Source organism: Canis lupus, chromosome 5 (assembly GCF_003254725.2).
Source record: "Canis lupus dingo isolate Sandy chromosome 5, ASM325472v2, whole genome shotgun sequence".
NCBI classification, from domain to species: Eukaryota; Metazoa; Chordata; class Mammalia; order Carnivora; family Canidae; genus Canis; species Canis lupus.
The window spans coordinates 4,688,851-4,705,528 of record NC_064247.1 but is presented as its reverse complement, the minus strand read 5'-3'; the positions used below and the strand labels follow the sequence as shown (position 1 = coordinate 4,705,528).

General features: G+C 57.6%; 1 protein-coding gene across 1 annotated transcript in view; it reads left to right on the top strand.

Annotated features, from left to right (window-relative positions):
- Positions 1–2,993: 2,993 nt before the first annotated feature.
- Positions 2,994–16,678, top strand: part of ST14 (ST14 transmembrane serine protease matriptase) — a 36,331-nt gene continuing 22,646 nt past the window's right edge. The window contains exon 1 of the mRNA XM_035716478.2: positions 2,994–3,173. Within this exon, the coding sequence (XP_035572371.2) occupies positions 3,093–3,173 (81 nt within the window). The 5' untranslated portion in view covers positions 2,994–3,092. The remainder of the gene's footprint in view (positions 3,174–16,678) is intronic.

Below are 16,678 nucleotides of genomic sequence, written 5' to 3'. Positions count from 1 at the left end.
CCCGGGCCTCAGACCAAAATCTAGGTTTGAGTCTGGATTTGCCCCTTACGAGCGTGAGAACCTGGCTACATCCTTCGGGCTGCCTGCTGTTGGCTTTCTTCCCGTACAGTCTAGGAATAAAAGCGTTAGCATTTATCTCACATGATAGAATTTTATGAGGAGTAAACCGAGTCCGTTTAATGTACGTGGTCACGACTCAGTGACCGTAGAGAAGGGTCCTGGGCTGCATCGCTTCCTCTGAACCTGGAAAATGCACTGCGTACGCACTGCGTTCAATAGCACCGAGGGCCTTCCGTGGGCAAGGCATGTGTTAGCTCCACGAGATAAGAGACGATGCTCTAGGAGCCTGGGAGATGACACGAGACACTCCTTTTGCAGCAGCACAACAGGTTTTAGTGCCACGTGTGCCATCTCACTCACGGTACCTCGGGTCTGGCTGACTTTCAATCACTGGCACTAACTCGAGGCTGTTGCGTCCTTGGCAACCGTGGTGCCTACAAAGGACTGGAGGTGACTTTGTCCCAATATGCAGAAAATTATTTTTGATATCTCCTGGTTAGCTTTGGAATGCTTTTCTCTGCACAGGGGCAGGCTTATTTTTCCATTTATTAAATTGACACGAGTTACTGTGCTGGTGTGCTCTGACACTCAGAGGTGAGTGAGACCCTGACAGCAATGCAAAGAAAAGGTGATACATTCCATGATAAAAGCACAAGCAAAAAAAAAAGCACTTAACATCCCCAAAGTTTGCTTCTCATTCATGCTCTACAGCCCATGGCTATTAGCAAGAGTCTCCGCTCACTGCAGCCACTTTGGATCACAGGGTGACGGGAGGTTTTTGTCTCAACATGTACTTCATTGCGGAAGAGGGCACGGAATCGTGTATTACTTCCTTTTTTTTTTTTTTTTAAGATTTTATTTATTTATTTGAGAGAGAGCATGAGTGGGGAGAGGGGCAGAAGCAGAGGAAGAAGCAGACTCCTCACTGAGCAGGGGGCCTGATGCGATGCAGGGCTTGCTCCCGGGACTCGGGAATCATGACCTGAGCCCAAGGCAAGCCCACGGGGCCTCCGAGGCGCCCCTGTGTGTCACTTCCTTATGCTCCCACCTGGAAGCGGTGTTTACCTCCTCATTGAACATTTCCTTGTCCACAGCTAGCCATAGGACCACACCTAACTTCAAAGGGGAGGGAGCGAAATCCCAGCCTGTGCCCAGAGGGCAGAAAGCTAAAAACACTAGGTGAACAATGACAACACACTCATGACTCCCGTGAGTGACTTTTGTCCCAATGCTCAGAGACGAGTGTGAAGGAGAAGTGCTTTTCCATGCACAAGGAGCATGAGGAAAGGTGCGTATCAGAAAGTCTGCTTGCAGAGACAGGGCCCAGAGAGGCCTGCTGGGAGGCAGGGTTGCAAAGGAAGACAGATCACACCGTGAAAGCCATGCTAAGGAGGTCGGATGGGATCCAGAAGGGTTTGCAGAAGCCGTGGCTTAGGAAGAGCAACTTGGTTGCCGGGTACAGGGGGGCTTAGGGGGGGAGCACACAGGAGATCCTGTCACTGCTCACACACATCCAGGAACCAGGTGATGAGGGCTTGCCATCAAGGGGTCTCCTAAAGGGGGAGGAAAAAAAGGGCTAAACTTATCCGCTCCTGGAGAGAAAGACTTGGTCAGATTTGGAACTAATTAGATGCAAAGTGTAAGAGGATGGGGAGTCCAAGAGAATCCCAGATTCTGAGGCTAGGCCACTGCCACTACAGCCCGGCGACAGAGTGGAAGGCGGCCACGTCTGGGAAGGAAGTTTGCAGAGCGGGACTTTTTACTTTTGCTTACTCCTGTTTCCCAGCACCTAGGACAGTGCTGAGCATATAATATGTGCTCGGTAATATTTGTTGAGCGTGTCACACCAGTAGCTCACAAACGGAGAAGTTCCCAAGCAGCTCTCAGTGGAGACGCGGCGCTCCTTCATGATGTCAATATTAGGAAAGCAGATTTACCTACTTGAAGCCCTTAGACGACCTGGCAAGAAAGCGTAGGGAAAAAAGGGAGGAGGCCCAAGAGACAACTTTGGGAACCTTGACATTCAGGGGCCAGAGAGGAGGACCACGGAATCCAGGGAAGGGGAGCATCTGACTTGGGATCAAGAGTATGGGGCGCGGCAAACAGGTGAGGATGCTGGGAACAGGTAAGACCGCACCTGGTGGAGCAACGGGAGTCCTGGTCACCCACCCCGGGGCGGCTGGACGGCCCAGGCAGGGCCTCCCGGCGGAGGGCAGAGGCGGCCGCCAGGAAGGCCGGCAGCGGTGGAGGCGGAGGCCGGGTCTAGGGCCGGTGGTGGTTCTTGTTTGGGTTTGGAAGGGTTGTAATTGAGACCCGGTCACGTAGCACGGTGGGGAGAGATTGCAGATGCCTGAGGGAGGGAGCGGAAGCCCGGTGGCATCAAGGAGGCGGCGGCCGTGGTCTCCCAGCGCAAGGGGTCACCTCCGGGAGAGGGAGAGGGAGGGGGAGAGGGAGGGGGAGAGGGAGGGCGGGCTGCTAGGTCCCTCCCCGGGACCCGGGCGGGCGGCGCGGTTGGCGAGGGGCCGCCGCCAGGCAGGTCGCCGGGTCTCCGTGTCCGTCAGCTTCGGGTCCCCGGGCTGGGGGTGGGGGTGGGGTGGGGGGCGCGGGGCCCGCGCGCGGCGGGAGGGCGGGAGAGAGGGCGGGCCCGCGAGGGGCGGGGCGGGGCGGGGCGGGGCGGGCCCGGGGAGGCCACACCCTGAAACTACCTGCCCGGGACAGGAAGAGCGAGCGCGAGAGGACCGCCGGCGGCCGCACGCGGGGCTGCGACCGGAACTCGGCTCGGCCTGCGCGCACCCTGCCCCCGCGCCCCCGAGCGCACCCCGCGCCCCCGAGCGCCTCCTGCGCGCCCCCCCGCGCCCCCGAGCGCCCCCCGCGCCCCCCCGCGCACCTCGCGCCCCCCGCGCCCCCCCGCGCACCTGCGCAGCCCCCGCCCGCCCCCGCGCGCCCCCCGCGCGCCCCGAGCGCCCACGGCGATGGCAGGCGGCCGCCCGCGGGGCCCGCGCCGCTGAGACTCGCGACCCGCCACCGGGACCATGAAGAGCAGCCGCGCCCTCAAGGGCGAGCGCGGCCGCCAGGACCTCCGCGCCGGCCTCAAGTACAGCGCGCGGCCCGAGGTGGGCGCGGGGCGCGGGGTCAGGGGCGCGGGGCGGGGGGCGCGGGGGGCGCGGGGGGCGCAGGGGCGGGGCCGCGCCGAGCGCCCCGGGGCCGCGTTGCCCGCTGAGCCCGGCGAGGGCCCCGCTCGGCTGCCCCCGGCCCGGGCGGCCCGGCAGGTGGACTTTCCTGTCGGACGGGTGCCTGCGCCCCGGTCCCCGCCGAGCGGCGCGCTCCGCCCCGGGTCGGGCCAGGCGGGCGTCCGCGGTCCGGCGCTGGGCTCGGGGCGCACGTCGGGGCCGGGCGGAGGCGCCGCGCCCCTGCGGCCCGCGAGGGGGCTCCCGGGGGGCCGGGCCGGTCCGCAGGTGCTGCCGGGGCCGAGGCCGCGGGTGGGGGCTGCGCCCGCGGAGGGTCCCTGGTGCGACCGACCCAGCAGCGAGCCCGGGAGCCCCAGGACGCGGGGGGCCCCCTGAAGGCGGCCCGGCCAGGCCCCCGCACCGTCGCTGCGACCCCGGGCCCCAGGGCTCCCCAGGTCAGGGCGGGCACCGTGGGCGCAGCGGGCGGGGCGCCCTGGGAGGCAGCTTCCTCCCTGCGGCGTCGGGGTCCGGGACCTCCCGCTGCCCCGCGCTGCGCCGTCGGGCGGCCGGGCCAGACCTCGTAGGTCCCTGAAGCCGGTCTCTCCCCTGTTGGCGGGGTGACCCCGGGAGTTTGCAGAAGACCAGCTCTGGGGGCCGCGGCGGCTAGCCAGACCCCAGAGCGGCTCCCCTGGCCGCCTTGTTTCCTCCACACCTGACTTCCTGTGTGGAAAGAAGCAGCGCAGTCAGGGCGGCCAGCCTGGAGGCCCGGGCCTTCCCGCGCAGCCTCCCTGCTGGAGGCCCATCCACCCCGTGCCCGCCTTTTATTTTCCCTTCTGTAAGTGCCGTGTTTACGAATCCTTGATAACTGCCTGCTGGGCCTCTAGCCTCCCGCCTCCGCAGTGGGGGGCCTGCTGTTTGGTGTTTGTTATTTCGGGGCTGGGCTGGGGTTTTTTGGGTTTTTTTTCCCCCCCTCCACTTCCCTTTCTGGGATTTGCCAGTCTTGGCGCCCAGGGGCGGAGCCTGGGGCTCCTTGCCTCGCTCTGAGCCACCACAGCCAGCTCTCTCTTGTCACCTGCAAGCCCTTGCTTACTTTTCCCCTTGGTCCCTGCCGGTTTGCTCATCTTCTGCGAGGCTCACACATTCCCTCTTCCATCGGGTTCTTCCCTCTTCCCTGATTCTGCGATTTTCCTTCACATGGATCACTCTTTGTCCTCTCTCCTGCCAAGTTCTACTGAACCAGCTCCGAGGCTAGTCCCGGGCCCGGCACTGTTGGAGGGAAGGTTCTCCAAGACAAGATAGCACTGCTTCCCTTAAGGAAGTGACAGTCCCGAGAGTCCTGCTAAGACGTGCAAAAATTCGACGTGATGCAGTGGGTCCTGAAGAAAGTAGCCAACTGTGCCCAAGGCTCACTTCCATGCCTCCAGGAAGGCTTCACGTACTCCTTCCCATCCCATGCCTTAGCAGGAAGCTTGCTCCCTGGATCACCTTGCAGTGTTTGCAGTCAGGGTCTGCAGACTCGGCCTTGATCCGTTCCCCGACCAGGAGGTACAGCTGCTGCCCCTGATTTCACCCCATCAGCAGAGCCCAGCCAGGTCGTGCTGAGCCCCAAAGGGGAACCAGTGCTTTTGAGTTCTGGGTTCTGGCTACTTCCATTCCTGCACGGACGGAGAAGAGTTCTGTCTGGAGGTTCTTGTGTATATGGCAGCATCTTTCCCAAGGACTGTGGCCCTCGCCCCAGCCCAAGCTGTTCCCATCAAGCAGGAAGGGGCCACCTCAGGTTTCCCTACTGTCCCCAGGACCCTGATGTCTGGGGACTGTGTGAGCCTTCCCTGCACGAGAGCAGGTGTGCAGATGCCAACTATCGTGGCCACCAGGAAGAGCCAGGGAGCCTGCCTCACTGAGTGTGGAATATTTGATGGAGCTGTGAAGGTGCCGTGACATCCACTGGTGCCTTCTCGAGTGCCCGCCCTGGGTAGGACTCGTATTCCCTAGGCACATGGAGGCCACAATTGGGAAATCAGGTGTGGGGGGTAGGCTGTGCAGGCTCTGGCTGTTCAGAGAGTCATCTCTTTATTAACTAGTCAGACATTCACTCATCCCTGTACCAAATATTTATTAGATACCCACGGCCCGAGCACGCGCCAGGCCAGGCTGGATGATAACAGCGAGAAAGACTCCAGCCATCGAGCCCTTGCTTAAGGCGAAGGCCCAGGGGTTCGGGAGTTCAGTTCTGTGGGTGTGCTAAGTCCTAGACTCCAGAGGAGCCCAGGGCGGGCACTTAGAGACAGCTAACCCACGCTCGAAGGGGCAGGGTAGAGGAGTTGGGGCAAGTAGGCCATTGTGATGTGGTGGCCGGAGTGTCCAGCGTGAAGCCAGGACCCGGTGCCTCCCCTCTGCTGGCCGGTGACCTCAGAGATGTGACCTAATCTTTGGAAGCCTCAGTTTCTGTAACTATGAAATGGGGATGACATGCATGGTATAGACTCGTTGCAAGGATGGAAAGGGACACTTCCCGTCCGAGCCCTCTGTAAGTTGCAGTGTGTAGGTACACAGTTTGGATCTCTGAGCTGGAAGAGGCCTGGTGACAAACAGGAAGGTGGTGTCGTCTTGGTGGGAGGCCCGCGGAGGCCAGGAACCGGGCCGGTGGTGGGGACTGGCCTCCCAGCAGGGCCGGCCTGCGCTGCTGAACGCAGGGGCTCTCTGAGGAGTTTTGGGGAATGAGACCGCTCTTTGCACAGCAGCTTCTATGGGAAAGACCCCCCCCCTTTTTTTTTTTTAAAGATTTTATCCATTTATTCATGAGAGACACACAGAGAGAGAGGCAGAGACACAGGCAGAGGGAGAAGCATGCTCCATGCAGGGAGCCCGATGCGGGACTCGATCCTGGGTCTCCAGGATCAGGCCCTGTGCTGAAGGCGGCGCTAAACTGCTGAGCCACCTGGGCTGCCCAAGGAAGACCCTTCTATGGAAAGGAAATGTGTGCCCACGACCACTACGACCGATTCCTCATTCCCCTCTTCCTCCTGCCCCCCCACCCCCCTTCAAAACAAAACTTAAAAAAAAACTCCCTCCTTTCTGGGTTCTCTTGAGCACGTGCTGGGCTCTCTCAGAGGAAGGTGTGCACAGGGGGGCAGGGAGGAGCAGCGAGGTGGGCAGTGATGAACCCGGATGGCTCTTTAGGGGGGACTCGCCCCCCAGGTGCTGTGAATGAACAGGGAGCCTGGCTACTCCAGGGGGGCCTCCCTGCTGCCCTCGGCCCCGGGAAGGCCTGGACCTTCGTGGCCTCATTTGGGAGATGGGAAAACAGGCAGAGAAAGCCACCCTAGCCTGCCGGCTGCCCCAGTCAGAGGCCCGGGCCGTCTAAAGCTGTGGGGACGCCCGTGGGTGGGTCGGCCCCGAGCCGGCTTGCTGGTGGCGGCGCCACATCCTCACCCCACCTGAGCCTCTCATGCTTTGCTCCCGGGGCAGGTGGCGGTCTGTGCTGCGGTGGCCGGTGGCCCTTGGGTGCTGGAGTTCCCGTGGTGTCAGTTCCTCCTGTGGCCTCTGGTTCTGCCCACACTTTTGGCTCATGTCTCTCCCGAGAGAGAAAGTCTGTTCTTAGAGGAAGAGAGTGTGGCCGAGCCCCTCAGCCCAGGGCCACGTCTTCAGGACGGAGTGTTCAGATCACTGCTAGCATCTGTGGGACATATTCCGTGAATCACGCCTCTTAGCAGTATTACTTCCCTTCATAGGTGAGGGAAGTGGGAGCACAGAGAGCTAAGAACTTGCCTGACGTCCGAGTGGGACTGGAATTTGAAGCCTGGTGGTCTGGCTCTGCTTACTCTACTAGACCGCGAGGGTGCCAAGACAGGGCTGTCCGTCCGCGGAGCTCAGGCCCGGCTGGCTTATGACGGGAAAGAATTAGTTTGATTTGGGCAAGAAACTGGATTTCTCCTCCCCTTAGTTGCTTCTGAGATGCTGGGGGCTTACCATGATTACAATGGCCAGCTCGCAGTTCGTAGGTGGCAATGGAAACGCCTGGGCTGCTCAGAATTCTCGCTCAGGCTGGCAGGGGTGAGAAGGTGTCTGCGGTTAGTTCGGAGTTCTCGAACATCAATTGACTCTTTTTCTTTGTTAAGGACTTTCCAGAAGCAGGTCTTTACTAAAATTTCTATCTTGGAATCTAGTATTTTCTGAATTTGCTAAATTCTGCCCAGGGTTAGCAATGGAATCCTTGGGTTCCTTGGGGGCAGTTGGCAAACTGGTCCAAATCTTGGAGCCTTTGTTTCCCTGAGGTGGTGATGTTGGGGGAGAAGTAGAGCAGAATATGGTAACAGCCATTTCTACCCGTCACCGAATAGGTGTATTTCAGCTCATCATCCCTCTCTAGTCTCACACCAACCCTTGGGGGGGGGGGGGCAGCCCTATTTACAGATGAGAATACTGAGGCTCAGAGGGTTTGCATGATGACCCAAAGGCAATTAGAGGCAGAACAAGGGTTCCAACCCAGATCTGCATGACTTCAAAGCCTAGATCTTAACCGCAAAGCCATTATACAGTTGTATTCCAAAGATGATGGTGATTGATGCACATCCCCAGCAAAATACGGGAACACGTTATTAAGCAGAGAGTGGTGAGCACCAGGCGCCAACCCAAGTCCACAAAAACCTCTTGCACCAAACGCGTCTGGTTTCCCCTTTTGATGAAGTTACTCATCCGGTCGACCAGGAGACTGACGGGAGGTGTGATTTCAACAAGCCTTTGAACAAAATGTGGCTTTATTTATTATACACATGATTATAGCCATGAAGGCAGTTTTAAAATGAAAAAAAGAAAAGACTCACCTACCCAGGCCAGCAAATCTGGTTGTTTACATTTCCCTGGCCTCCTTACAGGCCTTACCATATGCATAGGTTTTATCTAGTTCGTGTTGTGTTCATCTCCTTTGTGTCCGAGGCCTTCTCTCCTATCTGCAGGGTCGTGGCGTCCCCGGGGGCTGGAAGACCAGCGAGGTCTGGAAGATCCGTGTCTGGCTGAACGACCGACCCACCGTGCCTAAGAGGGTCCCTTTGTCACTCTGTGCGGTTAGCCTGGGGGCGGCTCCTAACTCCTGCCTGCCTCCTGTGCCATTTCTTGTTTACCAACAATTCTGATGGAGTCTCGGAACGTTTGCTTATCAGCTTTGTAGATGACACCCTCCTGGGAGGGAAAGGCCAATACCTCGGATGACTTAATTCTGAGTCACTAGGACCTGGACGGCCGGCTTGGTGGGGTGCCAGCAATTGTGTCCATCTGTGTCGGGAGTGAGTGCTGTGCTGGGTGCCCCACCCTAACACTGGAAGCAAAACCCACCTGCTCCCACGGTTGGGATGTGAGGAGGAGGCCAAGGAAGAACAAGCAGGGCACCGTAGGAGATCTAGTACGTGGAGTCAACGGCAAGCTTAGTAAGAGCCAGGCCTGTTGTGTGGCTCCCAAAAATGCAAAGTAAATTCCTCCTTCCCCATATTTTTATTTGGTTATACCCTTTAAAATTATCATTTAAAAAAGACTAATAGATACACATTTTTAAAAAAAAAAAATTTAATTTATTTATTCATGAGAAACACACACACAGAGAGAGAGAGATTGGCAGAGACACAGGCAGAGGGAGAAGCAAGCTCCGTGCAGGGAGCCTGATGTGGGAATCGATCCTGGGACCCCAGGATCACACCCTGGGCTGAAGGCGGCGCTAAACCGCTGAGCCACCCAGGCTGCCCTAGATACACATTTTTTAAAAAAGATTTTATTTATTCATAAGAGACACAGATTGAGAGGGGCAGAGACACAGGCAGAGGGAGAAGCAGGCTTCCCATGGGAGCCCAATGCGGGACTCGATCCCAGGACCCCGGGATCATGCCCTGAACCGAAGGCAGGTGCTCAACCACTGAGCCACCCAGGCGTCCCTGATAGATACATATTTAAAGAAAATTTGGATAACTCAGATAAATGAAAAGAATTGAGAAAGGAGAGAAAATGCCCTAGAAAGGCATTTTTAATCATTTGGTATTGCCTATGCATTTTTCTAAATGAAACTGCTTTTTAACAGAAAAAAAATAATAAATTACTTTTTTTCTGAATACAAAAGTTAGGAAGGGTTTTTTTTTTTTTAATTTCTTTCTTTGTTTTTATCAAGCAATACAAAAGTATGCAAGGTAGAAAGCAAAGTTCCTCTGAAATTCTTTCCTTGGGGTTTTAAAACCCCTGTAAGTAGTTTGGCTTACAATCTCCCAAGGTCTTTTTTAAAAAAAAATTTATTTATTTGAGAGAGTGCAAGTGAGTGCGAGTGGGGAGGTGTGCAGGGGGAGAGGGAGAAGCAGACTCCCCGCTGAGCAGGGAGCCCAGTGCAGAGGGAGGGCTCTATCCCAGGACCCTGAGGTCATGACCTGAGCCGAAGGCAGATGCTTCACCGACTGAGCCCCCCAGGCTGTTTACTCATGTGGATGTTAATATATATGTGATGCATTTTCTCCCCCAAATAGAGTCATAATCTAATTCCTATTCTGTAGCCAAAGCCACGGTCGTAGTCCATCAGTGCATCAAACATGTATTAACTGTCTCAAGCCATGGACTGGAACAAGGCAGCCCTTTTCTCCCATCCTGAAAGAGCAAGTGCTTGGCCTTGAGATGGCAAGAGGCTGGGGCTGGGGGGTGTCTGGGGTGCTAGGGGACCCTGGGGAAGTCACCTGATTAAAACAGAGGGAGGGGCCCCCTGGGGAGCCTCTGGGAGGAGACGTGGGAGGTGAGCTTAGCGGGATGGGAAGTGCCTGTAGGCTTCCTGACCTTGTGTTTTCATCCGACCAACCGTGCATCCTAGAGTTTTCTCGTGGCATTACCTACTCTTTGAAAACCTGGTTTTGATTCCCGTATAAGCTTTCATCAAGTGGACATGTCACCCTTTATGATTACTATTTGTTTTGATTATTTGTGTGTGCTCCCTGAGCCGTTGTTGGGCAGGTAAGGGACCTGGGGCCCCCGGGGAAGGGAGGTGATGGGCCAACGGCCCGTGGGCCCCAGGCTGGTCCACGTTTGAGTTACGCCACTGGGTTGTGGGCAGTCGTGTCTGGATATGGCAGGCCGAGGCGAGGCCGGAGGTGGCCAGAGGTGACAAACACTTAGTTTGCATAGTCCGCGGGCCACCAGCCAGGCCGGGGAGCAGGGGCCTCCGGGGGCCTGCTCCTCCCGCTCGGTGCTGCCGCGCTGCCCGAGGTTGGCACCCAGGGAAAGCTCCGCTGCCCCAGCGAGGGTGCGCCGGACGGCAGACGGGATGGCTCCTATGCGCCTCCAAGGACACACCGCGGGGACGCTGCTGAGCGCGCCCTTGGCCTCCAGGGGCCCCCAGGGCCGCGCTGTCCTGCGTGCTGCCACCAGGCTCCTGCCCCCGGACTCTGGCTTTAGGGCCCGCTTTGGGAACCGAGGCGTCCCAGGAGGCGGGGGGGGGGCAGGGGGCGCCCCAAGCTTCTGTAGTGTCGGGGCCGCGCGGCAGCGGTGGGAAGGGGGAGGCCGGCCCGTGGCGCCTGCTGCTGTGGATACGACGCAGCGCAAAGCAGCACAAGCCCCGGTGCCCGCGATGACCAAACGATTGTCCAGAGAAGTGTGCAGAGTGAAGGACGCCAGCAATCCCAAAACACTGATGCTGGATGGTTCATTTATGTGCCGGTTTTGAAAGGACAATTCAAGGACAGGAGGATAGATGGACAGGGAGGGGACGGGGAGGAGGCGGCCGTGGTTCCCGAAGGGCGGCGGGACGGATCTTGGTGCTGGACACAGAACCAGCCGTTATCTGGGCTGGTGGCCGGGGGCCCCCCACGCCCGAGATCGGTGCCGTGGAACTTCGAACTCACACTCACAAATGAGCAAAGGAAAAGGAGAAACCCAGATCGCCGGACTGCGTCCGCACTGGGTATCCCAATGCAGCACCTTTCCCCTGGGAGAGGCTGGGCGGAGGGTGTACAGGGGGCTCCCCGTGGTGTTTCTCACACCTGCAGGGGAACCTCGTTCTCTCAGTAACAAAGGCAGTGAGTGCGAAAAGCACGGGCCGAGACGTCAGAAAGCGGGTTCGGTGGGTCGTGGGGGGAAGGATGAGAAGGGCTGCGTGGCGCTGCTCTCGTCTCTCTTGCTTCGTTTCGGGTGTGATCTCTGGCTGTGCAGGTCCTGGCAGAGCCCTGTGCTCCCTGAATCTGGTGACTGCGGGCCGGAGGGGCGACACTGGCTGGGTGGGAAGAGGCTCTCAGGAGAGGACCCAGGTAGGACAGGACCCAGGCCGACTTGGGAGGACAAAGGGCTGAGGGTGGAGTGGGGGCTGCTGGTGGCGTTCTCTCCCACTGATCTGGAATTCTCCGGTGGGATTGCAAAAGACGTTGTGTCCTAGGGGGGCGGGGGTGCATTTAATTGAAGACCAGGAGAGGAAGATGCTGGGAGAGTCCACACTTGGGTGGAGCTGCCCAGCGCAGGTGGCCAGGCTGGGTGACACCGGAGAGATGGGCAGGCTGTCAACAGAACCCTGGGGTGTGGACCAACCATTCTGTCCCCTTCCAGGAGGATGAAGCACGCAGGGGATGCAAGCCCTGGCACCGGGTGATCCCCGGCTGGCCCGGGGTAGGCTACCCAAGCGTGGCTGTGGAAAGAGAGGTCCCTCAGTTGGTCAACCAACCAACCAAACTATGACCTTTGGCCAAGGTCATAGAGGGGGTTGGAGAGAGACGCAGAATGAAGAAGACACTGGGGTACCCTGGCCCCCTAGGACTGCTTGGTCTTAGCATGACAGTGGGGTATCATTGATGCCAAGTGGGCGTACAGGCCACGGGGTGGGGGGAGGCCCCAAGGAGAAAGTCCTGTGGATTAAGATGGTCTGTGGAAGTTCCCTGGAGGGGCTGAGCCTTGGGCTGTGTTTTCAGGGGTGGTGAGGGGAGCGCAGCCATTCTGAGCTGGGCAGGATGGGAGCAGCTTCCTGGCTCCGTACAGGTGTGGGACCCCGCGGCTAGGGGCAAGGTCAGAGGTGGGGGGGTCAGCACCCCTACACCTGTGGCTCAAGGGTGGAAATGCATATACAGAGTTGAGCAAGGCCTCTCACCACTTGGGCCCCAGAAGCAGATAGAGTTTTGCAGAGTTTTTTTTTTTTTTTTTTAAGATTTATTTATTTATTCATGAGAGACAGAGAGAGAGAGAGAGAGGCAGAGGGAGAAGCAGGCTCCATGCAGGAGCCCGACGTGGGACCCGATCCCGGGACCCTAGGATCACGCCCTGGGCTGAAGATGGCACTAAACCGCTGAGCCACCAGGTGTCCCAGCCATCTGGGTTTTTGATGTTAACCCTCCTTTACCCATTTCCTCATCTGGAAATGCAACCTGATTATAGGAGTTAGAGATAATCTGTATTTAAAATGCCTAAATGGCACAAAGATGTGCAGAAATCATGAATATGCTCGTGGTGGCTCCGCCCTCTCCCCTGAGCTGTGTGGTACGCAGACGACGGGTTGAGAGCCCTGGCAACTGTCCAGGTGTCCCCAGAGCCCCGTGAGCCTTGGCCGCCTTCCTATAGCCGCCCAGGAAGGCCTCGGGTGAGGCGTCCTCTAACCGCACGGCTTGGAAACCGGTCACAGTCCTTGAGGGCAGCTTTTCAAGGAATAGTCTGGACACCTTCTGGGTCCTGAGGCTACTTGAGCCAGTCTGTTCATTATTTTATTATTTTGAGGTTCTGCAAATAATTGCATTTGAAATGGATTTTTAAAAAGATTTATCTGTTTATTTGAGGGAGAGGAGGGGCAGAGGGAGAGAGAATCTCCAAGCAGACCCACTGTGGAGCTGGATCCCAGGACCCCGAGATCATGAAATCAAGAGTTGGCCACTCAAGCGACTGAGCCCCCTAGGTGACCCTGAGATTTTTTTAAAAAAGATTTTATTTATTTATTCATGAGAGACAGGCAGAGGGAGAAGCAGGCTTCTCGTGGGGAGCCCAATTCAGGACTCGATCCCAGGACCCCAGGGTCACGCCCTGAGCCAAAGGCAGATGCTCCACCACTGAAACCACTGAGCCACCCAGGCGTCCCTGAGATATGTTTTAATGTTTTAAAAACATGTTTTGGAAATGACTGGAAACCTGAAGTGTAGACGGAGGCCTAGAATGTAAATAGGTGGCAGACTTGATGGCTTTGCTAGGTGAGTCTCCTCTGGGCTGTGAGGGTGCGGAGGTCCCTAGGAGGGCTTGCTTCTCTCCCCCAGGCCACTCCCTGCCTTCCTCAGACGAGGGGAGGGGGGATGGGAGCCAGGTGGGAGCAGGACGGCTTCCTGGTGCCTTTGGCCCTGGGCGAGTGGCAAGAGGGCAGGGGCCATGGGCTACGGTTGAGGCCGCACGGTGTTTTTGTTTCATCATAATGTTTGAACTTGAACTCCAGCCGTTCCCCCAGACGGGAGGGAGGAATGGGCCTCGGTCGCTTTAGGCAGGTGGATGGACTGTGGGCGGAGAAATGAAAATCGAAGGGCGATAGTAGGTAGGCCTCTGTCATTAGCAGGAATCAGCTAATTACGTTTTACAACACCTCTACTTAGAAGGTGCAAGGGGTTATTAACCTACTTTTCAGAGGGGAAGACTGAGGCACAGTGAGAAGTATTTGCCCCAGGGGCTCGGGGTTCCCAGGCCTGACCCCTAATCCCGGTGATAACCAGCCCAACCCCGCAAAAAGGAAAGAAGGGATTTGTATCAGGTGGTCCTGCCCTCAGTCCGTTTGATGTCACCTTACGGGGTCTCGCTGCAGGTGCGTGTGGTCCCCGGGCCACGGCTGTGTGCGCAGGGTCTGGGCGGTGCAGGGAGCCGAAGGGGACACAGCGTGACCCCCGCAGTAGCCAGCCGCGGGCCTGCGAGGCCTACTGAGTTTCTGCGCAGACAGAGCAGCCACAGTGGCTGAGTCAGGACCCGGGGACTTCCCCTCCCGCTCGGACCAGGTGGGCAGAGTAGTGATGGACTTCCTTGAGCAGATACTGTTGGCTCTGGGTCAGCTTTTTGCTCCCCTGGATGGCCTGAGGTCACAGATCCGCACGTAATTCTGGATCCTCCTCAGGGCCCGAAGCCTCACCCATTTCCCAGCAGCTGAAGACAGGGACGGGGTCAAAGGGCAAGAGTAAGAGGGCTGGTCACCCAGAGGGCGGGAGGGTTTAGGGAGTCCACTCGGGGCTGGGCAGGCCTCAGGGACCTCAGGGCGACACTGAGCCCCTCTGTGGGACCCTGCGTGGGGGGTCCCGGGGCAAGACGCAGGGCGCAGCCCCACAGGGCAGGTTCCTTGCCCGCAGTTGGTTGCTTAAAATAGGGTGGGCGGTGGGGGCCTCTGGGTGGGGGGGGGGCTCGGGGTGGCGGGCTGGGCTCTCCAGGGTGGGTTCCTAGGAGGAAGCCCCCGAAGAACCGGGGTGTTGGGGGGATGGGGGATGGGGGGTCTGTTCAGCTTCCCGACGGCTCCCCCCCGCCGGCCCTGCAGCCTCAGACCGTCCAGCGGGCCTGGCACGAGCCGCGGGCAAGCACCGTGTCTGCTCCACTTTATTCTACTGTTCTTCGCGGCCCCACGGGTCTGGGAAACGCCGAAGTGGTGCGAGCACGGGAACCGTCGCCCCCCGTGGGTTTCCCGCGACGCCAGCTTCCGTGGGATCACTCGCCACAGCTTGGAGAGCAGGGCAGGTGGAGGCTTTGAGCGCGGGCTTTCTCCCCCTTCTCTTTTGTCCCCTCGGTCATCCTGTGATGAACAAATCCGGTGTCCTCTCTGTGCCGGTGAAGTCCCTGGGCGCGCGCTGGCTGTCCCCGTCCGCGGCCGCCGGGGCTGGAGAGAGCCCAGCTCAGTAGGGACCCACCTCCCTGCGAAATCAGCGTCACCTCTGCTGTGTCTGCTGGGTGTGTCCGTGCTCAGCGTGTCCAGGGTGACACACTCAGTGCTGGGGTTTAGAGGTCATTCCTTGCTCTGTCGTCTCAGGCGGCTTGGAGCCGTGCTCTGTTTCTGGGGACTTCGGCCAGGCTCTGACCCCAACGGGCATCGGGGTGGCCCCGAGAGTTCCGCGGGCTTTGTCTTGCTCCCAGCCAAGGAGGGCATCTTCGAGTGCTCCAGAACACTCCTCACTTTGGAAAACCACCGCAGAGGCTCAGATTGTCCTCTCCTGCTTGAACGATCGGAGGGACGTTCACATGACTGGGGTGGTGGCGATGACATCATGGATGGAGGTGGGATCCATCTCCCCTGGTGGTGGGCACACTAGTCCGCGGAGCTGTGGGTGAAGAGCGTGTGTCGCAAGTCAGCGACGGAGCTGGCAGTGGCACGTGAAGCCGGCCACCCTTGTCCTCGTCTCGGGACTGAGCAAAACACCTGTGTCTCCATCCAGTGACTTCACCTCTGCCCCTTGATCTTGATCTTCAGCAGCAGAAGCAGATTACCAGGCGTTGTGTAATGTCATCCCACGACTCCAAGTGACTGCTTCAGTGTTTAGTTTCATACCCTGCCTTCCCATCAGGTCACACCCGACCGTCACCAAATGAGGAACAATCTCCAGGAAAAAAAAAAAAAAGTCTGGCAGATTTCTGGATGATTCATTTTTCTCTCCATCTGCTCTGATTGAAATCTTGTGTAGATTTTTGGATAGTCAGTATTATTTTTGCTGTTTATAAATGTATGCATTTACCAGTTGCTTTTCTCTAGTAAAGACCACATTCCAAGCTGCCAGAGGCAAGTTCTGGCTTAGGGTTTGCGGGTCCCTGCAGCCCGGGGGAGGGTCTGGGAGAGTTGGAGCTGATGACAGGGGACCCAGGAGAAGGTTCCTTTCAAAGTGGAAGGACTTTTTTGGTTGACTTGGACACCAAGTTTTGTTTGCTTAGCAGTTAGTTTTCAGTTCTGGGGAGATTTTTACTGGATGGGAGTCAGGTGACTGCAGGAGTCTTTCCTATATCATCAAATACCTTCTGTAAGTCATTTTCTTTTCTTTCTTTCTTTCTTTTTTTTTAAGATTTTATTTATTTATTTGAAAGGTGGGGGGACGCCTGGGTGGCTCAGCGGTTGAGCGCCTCCCTCGATCCTCCAGGATCGAGTCCCACATCGGGCTCCCTGCATGGAGCCTGCTTCTTCCTCTGCTGTGTTTCTGCCTCTCTCTCTCTGTCTCATGAATAAATAAATAAAATGTTAAAAAAACAAAAAAACAAAAAACAGAGAGAACATAAGCAGGCGGAGGGGCTGAAGGAGGGAGAGAAGCAGGCTCCCCATTGAGCAAAGAGTCCCCTGCAGGGCTCGATCCCAGGACCTCAAGATCATGACCTGAGCCACCCAGGCGCCCCAGTCATTTTCTTTGGCATAGTCACTATCCTGGGGGAAGATATGTTTCAATTTGTACTTGTGTGCTTAAAACAACAGAAAGTAAATATTCTTCAAGGCTTACACACCCTCCCTCCTGATTTTCTGGCCTCTGCCCCCT